This window comes from Papaver somniferum, chromosome 5 (assembly GCF_003573695.1).
Source record: "Papaver somniferum cultivar HN1 chromosome 5, ASM357369v1, whole genome shotgun sequence".
NCBI classification, from domain to species: domain Eukaryota; kingdom Viridiplantae; phylum Streptophyta; class Magnoliopsida; order Ranunculales; family Papaveraceae; genus Papaver; species Papaver somniferum.
Window position 1 is genome coordinate 174,796,352 of NC_039362.1, and position 15,478 is coordinate 174,811,829.

General features: G+C 35.3%; 2 protein-coding genes across 2 annotated transcripts; one reads left to right on the forward strand and one right to left on the reverse strand.

The window, feature by feature from the left end:
* The first annotated feature begins 5,729 nt into the window (after positions 1–5,729).
* Positions 5,730–8,306, forward strand: LOC113278189 (expansin-B18-like). Its single transcript, XM_026527091.1, has 7 exons — positions 5,730–5,789; positions 5,870–5,992; positions 6,195–6,310; positions 6,794–6,901; positions 7,237–7,349; positions 7,474–7,658; positions 7,817–8,306. Exons 2-7 carry the CDS (start codon positions 5,955–5,957, stop codon positions 8,145–8,147), a joined length of 891 nt encoding a protein of 296 aa, XP_026382876.1. The 5' UTR covers positions 5,730–5,789; positions 5,870–5,954; the 3' UTR covers positions 8,148–8,306.
* Positions 8,307–9,697: 1,391 nt separating this feature from the next.
* On the reverse strand, positions 9,698–14,149 carry LOC113278190 (phosphate transporter PHO1 homolog 5-like). Its single transcript, XM_026527093.1, has 11 exons — positions 13,390–14,149; positions 12,780–13,216; positions 12,623–12,694; positions 12,400–12,529; positions 12,086–12,206; positions 11,701–11,959; positions 11,498–11,602; positions 11,329–11,373; positions 11,064–11,213; positions 10,456–10,871; positions 9,698–10,288 (listed from the first exon to the last, which is right to left on the reverse strand). Exons 1-11 carry the CDS (start codon positions 14,111–14,113, stop codon positions 10,183–10,185), a joined length of 2,565 nt encoding a protein of 854 aa, XP_026382878.1. The 5' UTR covers positions 14,114–14,149; the 3' UTR covers positions 9,698–10,182.
* Between the last annotated feature and the right edge of the window lie 1,329 nt (positions 14,150–15,478).

Genomic DNA, 15,478 nt, shown 5'->3' on the forward strand with positions numbered 1-15,478 from the left:
GGAATAAATAGTTCTTTTTAGGTCTCATCTTAATAATTTATCTCCAAATAAGAATATTAATTTGATATTACAGTAAAGAATATATAAATATGATTGTGGCAAACAAAATCTAGTTTTTGTTGAAAGAATTAAAAATCTTTTGAATACTTTTAGCATTTCTGAATAGATGTTTAGTTATCGATTTTGCATGTAGATATATTTCTTTCACATTTTTAATAACTCAATTTTTTTCTTAACAAAAAGGTTTATTACACACTTTAATCAAAATTAACATTTCATTTTTTCCGGATGAAACTCCGTATAATAATAGCCTCCACAATAGTTTTCTATTGTCGTAACGATATTATTATGTAGATGTTCTAGATATTTCTAAACTTTGTTTTATTGTGTACAAAAATTTACAAAACTATACTTAAAAGTTAAACATACACCTAATCTCTTGTGTTTGCAATCATAGTGGTTCATATACCTACGAATATCTTTATTATTACAATATTGTCATTATAATTTCCCCAAGGAACCAAAATCCAATAATTGATAGATGTTGTAGTCCATGAATCAAAAAAAAATGGCAAAAATATAACACCTCTGTTGATGTAGAAAATACTAATGATAGATATAAACATCAAATAGAATATTTATGTACTTCTCTTTCGACACTTTTCTCTAAATCCAGGTGGTATATAAACAATAAAGAGCATGAGCAAACAACTTATAAACACAACAATCTTACTCATTATTCTAATCTAAGGCATAACGATTAAGATCGTGGAAGCAGACACATAGTATTCTATAATGCGTGCTAAACTACATTCATGTTCAGAATAAGGATTAAGGTTTCCACCATTTTACTGAACTATGGGAAAGAAGCTCGGATACTTAGATATGATATGCGGCTATGCAGTATATCCCTTCTGAAGATGAAGTAACGGAAGCACATATTCCATCTATAACCTAGTTTAAAACAGTTGCCTGAATCTTAAAACTCATCTGTGCATAGATTTGTTGATGAAATGAAGTGAAAAAAAGTAACAACATCAAAAAAAATTAATGTATCTACAGTCACGGGTATTAAGGCATTCGACCATTTTACTGAACCATGGGAATTGAGAAACAAGCATGCTTACTTAGCGAGAAGCTGCAACAGTGTATACTATTTTCCTCTAATAGATGCATCTCAGAATCGATGCTAGATTATAGCAAGCCAATATACCAAAAAGAAAAGAAAACTATCAGAATTTCACTCGCATTATTAGTAGTACAACCAACAAACAATGTCAATCACTAACACACACACACACGCATAAATCTAAACATCTATGTGTTGTAACCCCATTTTAAAATATTTTCGTGGTCATAATAATATCTCTACATCGTCATGTAAATAGAAATGAATTTAAAAAACATAACTAATTCTATGACAAAATAATGGGGAAATATATGCCTAAATAGATGTAAGATATAAAAATATATACGACATTCAAAACCAATATGCACCAATGTAAATCTTCTCTATAGACTATATATAAGTCATTGATCACTACTTGGATTCATTTAATTTTGATCAAAAAATTCTATTAAGCACCAAAATATATCTATGTAATGTAACTATCATCAAACACTAATAACATTTAGATGAAATTAAATCTAAATTAAGAATTCATTACAGTGAATTACTGAACTTTGTCTCTAACAATTGAATTGTAAGCTCTAAATTGATCTTCTTTCTATGTTCAGATAAGCCAAAGTTGCAGGTACATAAAATAGTATCCAAATTCTAAATGAAGTTTTTCCAATTAAAACAAATTGAATACTTTGAGCAACTTCAAACATTTCTAATTGAATGATTACCAATATAAGATATTAAAATTTCTACAGATCTACTATTTTGGCTTGTATTCTAACAGATGGAAAAGCTAAACCAGAAGTAAGACCTCAGATCGCACCACAATTGGAATCGACCCTGCATATAAAACCCAAACACATGAATGTCAAAATTTTGAGTTAAGACAATAAAAATACCAAACAACACCATTATTTTACAGACCTTACCGTGCAAAAATCCAAAGCAGAAATAGTGCTACTACCCACATAAACATATGATAAGGAAAAAAAACTTAGATTTGAAAGGAGAAATTATTATGAAAATTGTTTTTCTCTTTGATATCCAAAGTATAATAATGGTTCCCACAAATAATTATAACCTCCCACATATTCATATTTCTAGTAACAGCTAGAAGAACTCCAGTTACTTCCTCATTCACCCTTCTAGTCTCTACTCTCACTCCGTGAGAAACTTATACCTGGGTTTTAAGGTTTGGTTTGTTTTATAAAATAATTTGAGTGATTTACTAGTATACCCTTAACCTTGAACTAATCCCAATTGGATGTATTTGGTTGTAGTCCGTCCTTGAGGGATACAGCTGCAACCATGGGTGTGCAAGCCCAGCTTTCTCGATCCCAGGCCTAAAATGATAAAGAAAATGCTCATCTAGCAATGTTTCTAGACCCTAACATGTTAGAACATCTCCAACAATGGGTGTAAAAAATCTTATATGTGTTGTAGTAATATGAGTGGTTGACTACTTGAGGTCGCATTGTACATGTACTTTTATTTTCATGTTTGACACATGTTATATTTTCTCTATTACAACCAACAGATGTAGCAACACTACTTCCTACATCTCTTCTTTGTCATGTGTACTTAAAGAGAAACAAGAGAATGAATAGAACACTCATTGATTCTCCTTCTCTTCTGTTTTGGTTTCATCTCCATTAACCTTTGTCTCTTTAGACACAATAAACTTTAACACGTTATCAACACCTTGTTCTAACCATTTGAGTCTTTGTTTAATCAATCAAGGAAGGAAATTTTGTTTTGTACATCAACTACAATTACTAGTTCTACTAGTTCTTCTTGTTTTATACATCAAGTAAGGAAAGCTAAAAGAAGGTATATTTAAACTACCCCTTTTTGATTTGTTAAGAAAATTCATGTCTTTTTTTACACATGCATTCTTTTTTTCTTGATTATGATATATTTCTCTCTATATTATATATCACAGAATGATATGAAATCTTTTATTAATGTTTTCTTTCTTCATCATAAAAAAATTTGTTTTGCTGTTTTTCATCATATGAAAATTTAAAGACCAAAAGAAGAAAAAAAATAATAACAATAATAATTAATTAATACATATATTTGTCTTCATTACCAAATGAAGTTGACTATTATTTTATTGTAAAAAGCAAAATAGCACATTATGAAACAAAGGAAAAAATCTTGTACAAGTGTACAAGTCCTTGACCCTGGATTTGTTATTTGCAGCTTTTGTGCAAAGGTTAAAGACTAGCTGTTGAGAATTATTATTCTTGCAGAACCCCACCAGAGCAAAACCAGTTCATGATATTTCACCCGTCAGCATAACAAGCTTTAATCATCCGAGTGTCACAAGCTGTAACTGTCGGCAAATTTTCTTAGCCACAACCAACAATAACTACCGCTTCCACCTCAACGACCACAACCACCTACGGATTCCACCTCCGCCACGATTATCACCACCTGAACTGCCTCCACAACCGTTACCAGCGCCACGATCATTACCCCCGGGGGTTTGATCTCAATAATGATCATATCCATCAAAAACACTTGAGCCACTCTTGCACGCTTACCCTGGTGCCCATCTAGAAGGTGGTCACGAGATTATATATTGAATATCGGGGGTGTACCCATCCCAAGCCAATATTAGGGGCATCGATTTTATTTGGAAGCATACCAAATTCCATAAAAAAAAACAAAATTTCTTTCTCCTTTAAAATGGTAAACCCCTGAATAAAATTGGTACCCCTTAGGATAGATGTATTTCATCGGGTCGATCCATAAAACTCATGGATAGGTGTTAGAGACATTTTTCTGAACGTGTTTTAGACTATTCCTCACCTCTTCAAAATCAAATGTTTGTAATAAATTGCATGCTGAATCCAATTAACAAATAATTAGTACAGTCGATCAGTCCCTGGAAGAAGAAGACGAAGTAACACCAATTATTCACAAAGTAACACAAACAAAAGAAAATTAATGATTCTACTATCACCACGCAGTAATATGCAATCGCATAATAGTAGTTAGGTTTAGTTTGATCTAGGGATTAATTTGTAATTTAGGGTACATTAAAAATGTAACTTAGGGTTTTAAAAAAAAATAGTTATTGGGATATTTTTGTTTTTGGGTGTAAACAAAAATTCAAAGAAGTAGTATTTAGGATTTATGAAAAATTATATGAGTGGCAAATAGGATAAGTGAGGGTGGCAATTAATGAGGGCGGCACATAGGAAAATAGGTGGAACCAACTTTTAATTAATAGTATCTTGTTTGTTTTCTCCTGACTCGTCTGGATCTGATTGAAAACACTCATTTGGAACTGAATCAATATGTTTGTTTTTTGTGTCAGATTTAATTCAAAAATATGAGTCAATGATTGTTCCCTTGAGTGAGGGGTATTTTATTACGTGATTCAAACAAATTCAAGTCAAGCGTTAGGTTACCTGGCATCATTAGGAGCGACTAATAAGACAAAATAGGGTCACTCAAAACTAAAATAAAGCCACCCCTTATCTCCGACTCTTTGAAATAGCAAATATACCCTCCACAATCTGTAGATAAAACAACAATCTGTAGTTTAATTTATTAACCGGTAGATGTTAGGATAATCAGAGGGTAATATGTACATATGTAGTTTTAAAGTTTTGTTATTTTGAAATAACCTACAATCGGAGGGTATTTATTTACCATGTCTCCCGATTATGAAGTTGCCCCAAAATTGAAATTTGAAAAAATCTCAAATTTTCGAATTTGGGACTACCATAATCGGTAGACAATACTACAATCGGTAATTTATATCGATGTATGTTGGTTTGTGTTACGAAAATTATAAACAGTAATTAAAATAATAATTATTTGATGTTAATTTTCTACCGATTATGGTAGCCCCAAATTCAAATTTTTCAATAACCAATGGAATTTTGAATTTCTCTATTTGCCCAATCGATAGTTTCGTGATGTTTATTATCTACCTATTGTACTATCGGTAGTCTCGTGATGTTCTTTTATTTACCGATTATGGTAGTAGCCCCAAATTCAAATTTTTCAAAAACCAATGGAGTTTTGAATTTCTCTATTTGCAAAATCAGTTGTTTCGTGATGTTTATTATCTACCGATTGTTCAATCTGTAGTCTGGTGATGTTCTTTTACCTACCGAATGTGGTAGTTGCCCCAAATTCAAAATTTTTAAAAACCAATGGAATTTTGAATTTCTCTATTTGCATAATCGGTTGTTTCGTGATTTTTATTAACTACAGATTGTACAATCGGTAATCTGGCGATGTTCTTTTACCTACCGACTGTGGTAGTTTCCTAAATTCGAAAATTTCAAAAGCCAATGGAATTTTGTAGAATTGGTTGTTTTGTGATGTTTATTATCTATCGTGATGTTATTTCTACCGATTGTGGTAGTAGTCCCAAATTCAAATTCTTCAAAACCAACTGAATTTTGGATTTCTCAAACTGGGGCCGAATCAGATCCACACACGAGTGAGCAAAAACAAACATGCTAACTCAAAATTTTACTTTGCAAGTACACAGCTACGACGAGCTTATTTAGACAAATAGATGTACACTATTGAAATTCAAATTCTACAGAGAGACTGACTGACTGACGGAGTAATACAAGTGAGGATGCGGATTCCAATAAAGCAGAAATTAAAACAATAAAAATATCACGAATGTCAGGTTTTCATCTCTTCCACATTTCCCCCCTTTTCATTTTAATCCTATTCCCACCACCTCTTCTTCTTCTTCTTCTTCTTCAGCTGCTGTCTTTTGAGCTTAGATTCACAGATCAATGCTTTTGATTCTCCTCTAATCTTTCACTTGTCCTACCTACATTTTGTGGAAATGACAAATTCATACTCAGATGACGACGACTCATCTCAGTAAGTAGTTTTCTAATCGTAGTGTTTCAACTGTTTAATGAATTGACTCAGTGAAAATAAACCTGTTTCTCTCTAATTTTTTGAAGTTTTGTGCTGTATAGTCGTTTTTCTGGTTTTATTTCTTACTAATTAGAGTTTGCTAGAACACTAGAATCAGACTAGAAAATGGAATGTTGATGAATGAATATTCTGTATGTTTCAGGTCGGAAAATGAGAAAAGGAGAGTTTTGATTCGGATAAGTCTAATACTCGGTGTTATGTTCTTAATCATATTGGGTTGCGTACTCTGGAAGAACAACAACAAAAAACAACCACAAGGTATGTAGATTGTAGATTATCCATGTTCTTCTAAACAAACTCGGTGGTGGTGGTGGTGGTGGTTAGTACTGGTGGTTGTGGTGGTGGGCGGTGATTAGCACTGGTGGTGGTGGTGGGTGGTGGTGTGGTGGCAGGTATGAAGTGGTAGATTAGTACTACTGGTAGTGGTGGTGGTTAGCACTGGCGGGGATTGTGGGTGGTGGTCTGGTAGCATGTGTGGCGATAGCGGCTTGTTGTGTTGGTAATGGTGGTGCTGGTGTTGGCATATTGGTCATTTTCCTGTGAAAGGAATTTTATGATTAAGATTTTTCTTTCTGCTAGTTGTTAATCATGGCTGCTCTTACGATGTTTCACCAGTATTGTGGCTTTACCATCTTTTCTCTTTCAACTCTTCGGTGTTCATTCATTAGTGACTTCCTTTCTTGTTTGTTTACAATGTCAATCTTTGTTTGTTTACACCGTCGATCTTAAATGTGTCGCTAGGTGGCAGTTCCGGTGGTGGTTCTGGTGGCGGTTCAGGTGGTGGTTCAATATCACCAGGATTACCCGTAGCTACGTGGTATGGAGATCCAAATGGTGCTGGTAGTGACGGTAAGTCAGGATACAGGCATTGATTTAACATTTCACTGCATCCATTTATATTACACACACTTATCGATATAAATGTTTGGCCAGTTTGTAAGTGATTAGGGAAAATTTGTGTATCCAAAATTGTTACTAGCCATCTTAATTAGCTTAGTCTGATTAGCATACAAGTTCAAGGTCAAGAAAATGACATACTAACTATTGCCCGAACATATTAATTTACCAAATAAAACTTGGTTCCTGATAAATGGAAAGCTTGCTTATCATTTTAACAATTAGAGAGTAGATAATGTAAATTTGATGAGCTATTATACTAAATAGGATGGTGTGTACGTACGTAGGTGGTGCTTGTGGTTATGGGAATGCAGTAGGGCGACCACCTTTCTCTTCAATGATATCAGCTGGTGGCCCTTCTCTTTATAAGTCTGGAAAAGGGTGTGGTAGCTGTTATCAGGTGATGTATAAATACATAATGATCTTAGACCAGTTCTTCAGGATATCACCATTTGTTTGTCAATCTTATTGATAATGTTGGATCACTAATTAAGTTTGTAATTTTTCTTGGATGTATAATATAGGTAAAATGTACGGGACATTCATTATGTTCAGGGAATGCAGTAACCGTAGCGATTACAGACGAGTGCCCAGGTTGCTCAGAATCAACCCATTTTGATTTGAGTGGTACAGCCTTTGGAGCCATGGCCATTTCTGGACATGAGCAACAATTGCGCAGTGCTGGCGTTCTGCAGATACAATATCGAAGGTACATTTTTTATAACCTTTCATATTAAAAAAAAAAACGAACCACAAGTACATATATTTTACGATTATGGTGGCTGTTTCATGTACACATGCATGCTACATATATTCCAAATGGTGTTTGAGTAGAAGGTTTGACCGGATTTTTTATATGGCTTGCAGAGTGGAATGCAACTATCCAGGCACGAATATTGTGTTTCAGGTTGATGCTGGTTCAAACCCATACTACTTTGCTACATTGGTTGAATATGAAGACGGAGACAGTGATATTGCTTCTATCGATCTTCAAGATACTTCAGCTTCGGCTGATTGGCAACCAATGCAGCAATTGTGGGGTGCTGTATGGAAGTTAAATTCAGGTTCCGTGCTGAGAGGTCCATTATCTCTACGTCTTAAGTCTTCTAAGGGGGAGATGCTTGTAGCATTAAATGTCATCCCAGCAGGGTGGGGTGCTGGTGTGACTTATCGGTCAATTGTCAATTTTAATGAATAGCTGTTATATGTAGTTTGTTAGTGACTAGCAATTATCTGTAGTTTCTTAGTTTTTACTCTACTAGTGACTAGCCCCTGCGCTGCAAGGTTTTGTATATTACTGTTAAAAGAAGAGAGGTAACCAAATGACGTCTTTTACTGAATCACTTGTTATTATCAACAGTTTCTCAAGTGCCAATGCTTCCCTTTTGCGTAGAAACTCGGGTAATTGTTTTCAGTTAAGGCCTACACCCTACACCTTGTGCAGTGATATGCTGGCGTAATTCATTGTTGTTACAACTTGAACTCTTATATCCTGATTATCTGTTTTCTTGTTTTTTTGTCCAGTAGATTTGGTGCGTGTATCTGTTCTCTTGTTTTCTTATATCCTGATTATCATCAGACATCAGTTGTATAGTTACAATTTTTTTTTATTACTGTCATTTAGTATGTTTCACATTTCTTGAGTTGACTGCAGCGAGGATTTACCCTTGAAGCTGAACTTGCTCTCCTGTTGAGGATTAGTCTTAACTACGGGAAGACTGGTGCCCAGTACTCGTTTTTCCTTCGGTGCCACAGAACATCTTGGTTCGTGGAAGATGATGGTTTTAACTTGAAGGTATAGTTTCTATGCTCACTGATTCGTCTCATTCATTGTAAATGGAGGTTATAAAAGTGTTTTTTTTGTTTTTTTGTTTTAGGAGGTTGCAGCCTTGTTGATGCTAAAGCTAGCAGAGACGTAGCTGTTGAGATTGATACACTGCAACAGGCCAGAATTTGACACTGGGTTTGTTCGAGGTTAGTTACACTGTGCTTAAAGTTGTGGTTGACACTTCTCTGGATTTGAATTGGTAGAATGTATATTTAATGATCGATGTTACTTACTATTGTGTTTGTCTCAGTAGAATATAAACCAAGTAATAGCATGTTGTCTCGGTAGAATATAAACTAAGTCATAATGTTTATCTAGGCACCCGAATATGATAGTATTAGATGAACTTTCAGCAGTGTCCTTCAATTTGGTGTCTTCCAATTAATATAACATGCTAGCAGTAGCAGCTATGCTGGTTCCATAGGTTTATTTGAATCCTTCTGCTTTACCTTTTACCCCTATATGATATTATAATTTGGTTTACCTTTTACGTGTCTTTTCTAAATTACAAATTTCCAGTAATAGAGTATAATTCATCCACTTGAATCTCGGCTTCTGATAAACTTAGTAGGATAGGAGTTTCAGAAATCACCTAAACTTTTGAAATAATGATCCCTGGTTTATTTTCTCCGCTTGATGTTAACGGGTATTTCCATTTAGAGGGCAACTAATACCTATAGGTTAAAAATTTGGTACTTCCTGCTAGATGAACCTTCTGACAACCGAGACTTGGGTGTGGTTAGATTATGGCCAGCTTAGAAGTTCTAGAAATGGTGAGATTTTGGCCCTACACTCCTGCAGGCATTGGTGTAGAATCTTAGCGTGCTGATTATGTTGACAGCAAGAATAGATTTTGATAATGCTTGCATCAATATTTCAATTTACTAGTAATAGAACCTTTGACAAGGGATTGAAGAAATTCAGTTATTGAAAACAGATTTACAAAAATGCACATGTAGCTCATTTGCACAGACACCTAAGAACACATCCTTAAGACACTAACCTATCACATCTTTTATAGATTCTGCACATTTTTGTTGATTCATGACCTATTCATTCTTGACCTTCTTGGTTGCTATCAAAGGGAAACAGTAGTATCCCTTGATCATGGCGTAAGAAGCTTTTGGTTTTGAGGGTTGGCTACTCATCTTTATCTTCCTGCTCATCGACATCATTGTTGAAAGGGAGAGGTGCATTTGTGAACACACGAAACTTGCCGACGTTAACGAAAATGCACATGTAACTCATTTGCACACACAACCAGAAACACATCCTTGAGACACTAATTACTATCACATCTTTCTTAGATTCTGCACATTCTTGACCTTCTTGATTGCTATCAGAGGGAAACACTAGTATCCCTTGATCATGGCATCAGAAGCTCTTGGTTTTGAGGGTTGGCTACTCAGTCATCTTTATCTTCCTCGTCCTCTTCCTCATAGATGAAAGGGAGAGGTACAGTTGTGAACGCACGGAACTTGCCGACATTGTTCACATGTTCATTCTCTATCCTGAGAATCAACAAATTTCAATATTAGTAAAACGAAATAAGCTAGAGAACCTGATTGGAATTTAGAACCCACAGGCAAAATTTCTATTCCGGGAACATCAGTGCAAAAGAATCACAGTTGTCTTGGCCAAATATTAAGTCAGATGAATTTAAAAGCTTGAAAAATACCTGAAGAAATTCCATACACCGCGACGAAAAATCTCTAGGCATGCGACAAGGGCAACCATTGCTTCCTTGTGTAAGAAAGAAACTTGAATGTTTAATACTGTTTGAAGCCAGGCAAATCTCAGCACCACATCCGTTACCATGGCTACGTAGTAGATACTTTTCTGTGAAACTAGAAGTTTGTCTCTTAACCATGGATTCTTTGAATTCCTTCGTAGTAGTCCCCAATCTAGAACGAGATCCCAATATATTGCAGTAACAGCTGCAATGATTGCACTGATCCAAGCCAATACCAATAGTAGTGTTGTGTTATGCTTACTGTAAGCTGTTGTCAGGCTGACTGCGAGAACAATACTTAAGTATTTGAACCCATTAGGTCCCTGCATTGGATCTTTCTCTTCAAAGTATCGCCGAAAACACTACAAAGAAATAAAATTAAAAGATCAGTCGTTAGGATCGGGTATTAATTCATGGATCCTTTTAAAGATACACATAAATTCTTGGATAGATTTGAACCCATGGATGAAACAGAGGTTTTTGAATGTCTAGTTAAGGTAAGTTTTACGCAACGTAGATCTTAATTTAGCCTCAAGTGAGAAAAGGATACTAACCTGTAATGCCCGTAGCCAAAATGGGAATGCAGCTAACATGATGTAGAATGAGTTATAAACAACGTCTGATTTGCATTTGGTCTCCCTCACTTTGTAATCACCTGAAGCATAGTAGCAGATGTAGAACGCAACACTTCTAAGAGCTTGCCCCTAGTAGACCAAAAGAACAAAGGAATCCATGTTAATTAGCTGTCTCAAATTGAGAACGTAAAGGCTCAGACACACAGAAACAGGTATATTAGAAGATTTAAACCAGCTAACACACCTGACTACTCAGCTGATCAGCCAACATAAAATCTGATAGAGTGACCTGCTCAATCGACAGAATAAAAAAGAGAATAAGATGAGAATTTAACGAAAATTGCTTTTATTCAATAGTGCAAAGTTTTTTTTAGTCGTGATTTTTTACTATAAGAAATCTTTTCATTCTTTACCGTGTATAAAGGAGCACTGATACAACGGAATGCAGTTCGCAGTAGGTACACACGACTAGAACGATATACGATATTGAAAGGGCAAACTGTTATGAGAACTATAACCTGTGAAATCAAGAAATCATATAATAGTTAAAATAATGGTATCATAAATTAAGAACAATAGCATCATAAGTTGATAGTTTAGGAAATAAAGCTCTTACAGAAACTAATGCTAGAGGAAGTAGTTCAGTGAGAGCTTTGTATTTGCTTGTGCTTATATCCATTTCCATGTCTAGGTTGGCGAGCACACTGGCCAGTGAAACCGTTGCAAGAATTGTACTTAACAGAAAAACTTCTCTGTGTCCCAACTCTGTTCCTTTTTTGAAACCAAATATGAATGCATAATTGATTTGATAACGTTGCCAAAAGTAGATATTTGCTGAATAGAGGAGCGCGTGTAGGACAAGAAAACCAAATAAACTGCAAGGAAAATTCAATCAAATGACGAAATTAGTCTTTCAGTGAAACATCATTCTTCTGAATTAAAAACCTAAAATCTAATTATCGCATTTGATGAGGTGACTTTGGCTGTTAAGGATAACTAACCTGTAGAGCGGAAACATGGTTTCCATATAATTAGCACTGCCCTCTTTTCTAATGAGATTTCTTACATTTATGACCAAAATTAGGCATATTAGAAGAGAGATTGTGCAGCCCATAAAGAAACCTGGAAAAAAGAAAGAAATCATAGATAAGAAAGTGCAAATTCACATTGAATTATTAGGGAAAATTAGGAAAGTGTGACACTATTAAGGGTGCATTTTCTGATCTGCCACACTATTATCGGTTAAAGTAAAAAATTCCAAAACAAATTTATGTACAAAAGCAAAAGAAGTTTTTGGTTTTGTAAATCATTTTACCAGAGGTAAATGTTGTTGTATGTTTGTCTTTCTTCTTTTTCGATCTCAAGATGTTCATGCCTTTACTACGGTTTGACTTGGAGAAGTGTTTGGTAAATGAATCCTCTACCCTGTCCATGAGCCTAGTAACCTGTAATTAAGTTTAACAATTATGAGTTAACTACACAATTCAATTAGTAATGCTATATAAGATTTGTCACCAGTAATGGAAAATAAAAATTACATCATCAGAGCTGCCAATGTAGGAGTTATCCACCATATTCAGATATATTTTTGATGCATGTCTTTCGGTAATCTGCAACAAAATGGTCATCAAATCAATTTCAGATGTATTAAAGAATATTTTTTGTTTCTTAGTTGAATGGGAAACAGAAAGATACCTTGTCATATCTCTTCATGGTCTTGGAAAAGGCCAAGAGGTTCATAAAGCTATAGCTCTTTAAAAGTTGAAGTTTGTGATAGAAATGGATAATTGCAGTCTTGAGTTGTTCCTCAACTCTCTTTAGATTCCGTTTTCTGAAACTGATTAACCCTCCACTATTTCCGTTCTTAAAACTGATGATTCGTTTTATAGTTGCTCGCGGACCGAGTGTTTCATTGATTTTAACGCTGTTCAGGATTTCCATATGAGCTGGTATTTCAGTCTTCAATTTTTTCCGCCTCTCTCTTTCTTCTCCATGGCTGTTGTTATCAGTTGGCTGTATATTAGATTCATCGAGATCAGTATCATCAAAATTGCTTGTTTCATTTTCATCTGAATAACTTCCGTGGCTGCTTGGTCCAATGCTTTCTTCTATGACTTCCATATGCACCATTTCTGCACATTTGTTATGTAGAGTTGTGAAATTCTATTACAATTTCATAAACATAATAAGGAGGGGGCTTTTTATGCAGTCTTAAATCTTACTCATAATAAGTGTATTGAATACTAATCTGCAACACATTACTGTTATTCCAGCATATGAACAAGAAATATTGGAGATTACTTACCAGTACTGTGGGGGATAGAGGTTTCTGAAGAGACAGAGAATCTGGCAGCAGATTCAGCAATTTCATTACAGAGGTGTTCAAACTTTGCTTGATCGGGATCGTCAATTTTAACCCTAAAAGCAATCAATGCATCCATTTGTTTGGTCAACACGGCAGCTTCATTCATAACCTTATCGACCTTCTCTTTGTAAAAGTTATTTACTTTGTTGAATTCCTCATCAAGTCTTTTGAAGAATTTTAGTTCATATTCTCCTCCTTCTTCATCCGACATCAGGAACTTAGTCTCATATTTCTCATGATGGACATCCGGATGACTCAGCATTCCTTTTTCTAGGTCATGATCATCTTTTTGGTGCATGATTTGACGAACTAAAATGACTGGTTCTTCTTCATGATGAAATAATCCATGGTGATGGTGATGATGGTGGTGCCGATTTGTCGTGGTCGTAGTAGTAGTAGTTGCAGTAGTTTTGGAAGTAGTATCAGTGGTGGTTTTAGAGTTGGTGATGGTAGGGATGGTGCGATCAATTACTAGACCACTGAAGGTTCTGTAGACTGCAGCAACTCCACCATGATGATGATGGTGGGGGTGAGAATGTTGGAGTGGGGTTTTGAATTTGAAATGCTTAAGATCTTCAAGGATGGATTTGAGGGATGTGTATTCCATGTAAGCTCCTTGCCATTCTGGAACCATTTTTGACCTCAACTCTTTGTCGAACCTCATCTTTTTCTTTCCTTAATTTCTATGGTGATAGACAGGTTTGCTAATGATCTGATACGTTACTGCAGATATACAAAGACTATTTATAGACGTTCAACTTTTTTGCAACTGCATTGGCATATCCCTGAAAAGCGAGGATTTGTCTCACGTACCAACTTGACAGATATTCAAAGGCAAGTGCCATTTTTTTATTCAGGTACAAGTACAGAATGAATAAGTTTTTGTATATTGCTAACTAGATGTGGCCCATAGATAAGGTAAACATGGGGGATCTATCTAAGATATGTGTAAGAAAACTATGTACATGATACATAATAGTACATATCGTTTCAGTTTCCCAAGTAACAGTTTACTTTTAGCAGAGATCATTAATGGACATGCATGTGAGACGAGAGCCCCAAATCCGCAGAAAAAGGAGTTGACCTGAATAGCATCTCACATGGCATTTGGATTATAAAATTAGGTATACACGTAAAGTTATGTAGGACTATTAATATGCATTTACAGCACTTAGTGGGAGGTTGAAATGAAATGCGTAGTCTTCAACATATAGAATATTCTGTCCTCACAAGGATATCATGCCGTGGCAAACCAGATGTCACAGAGTCTATGTTCTCGAGGATTTTTTTATCTTGATTTCGGTCGTTGTTTGATCAACAGTGCCTACACGAAGGGCAAGTGCACATATTGGCAGAAAAGCGAACCTTTCAGTGTAGTTGTACGATCCAAGCAGGTCGGATTTGAAACCACACTAAGTCACTGTCCATGGTCTCTGTTTTAGCTTGGGTTCTCTTTTTCCTGTCTTGTTTTTATGTATAGAAAACAATATACACCTTTGTTTCTTCCTAAAATTATGGGAAGAATTAACAAAAATGATAGAAAACACACCAGTTGAATGTGTATGGTTTCAATACCAGCTTTTGAGCCCTCGTTTCCCAAGCAATTCACATTCGTCCCAACAGGTTTTTTCTTCAAGGATGATTAAGGTGTCACGATTCCAGAATCATTGTGTCATAAATGATTGTTTATTGTCTTTTATTCAGGCTGAGTTGGGTCTATCTGGTTGGAAAGGAATGGAAGACTCTTTAAGGGAAAAAAGGAGAAAATCACCTTATGGATTCAGACTGGACAAATCTCTGCTAGTGTTTTGCGCATCAGTAAAAGATAAGGACATTAAGGTGGCCTCATCATGGAGTTCCTGGGAGGCGTTATTCCTGTAAGTAGTCTTCCGTTTTCTTTTCCCTCTGTTTGCAGTTTTATTTTTCCTTTCTTGCACTTCTTGTGGCCCTTGCTTGTATATTGTTTCTCCTTAATAGAATCCTCTTCTTTCCAATAAAATAAAAAGTTACAGTTGTTGGAAGTACAGAT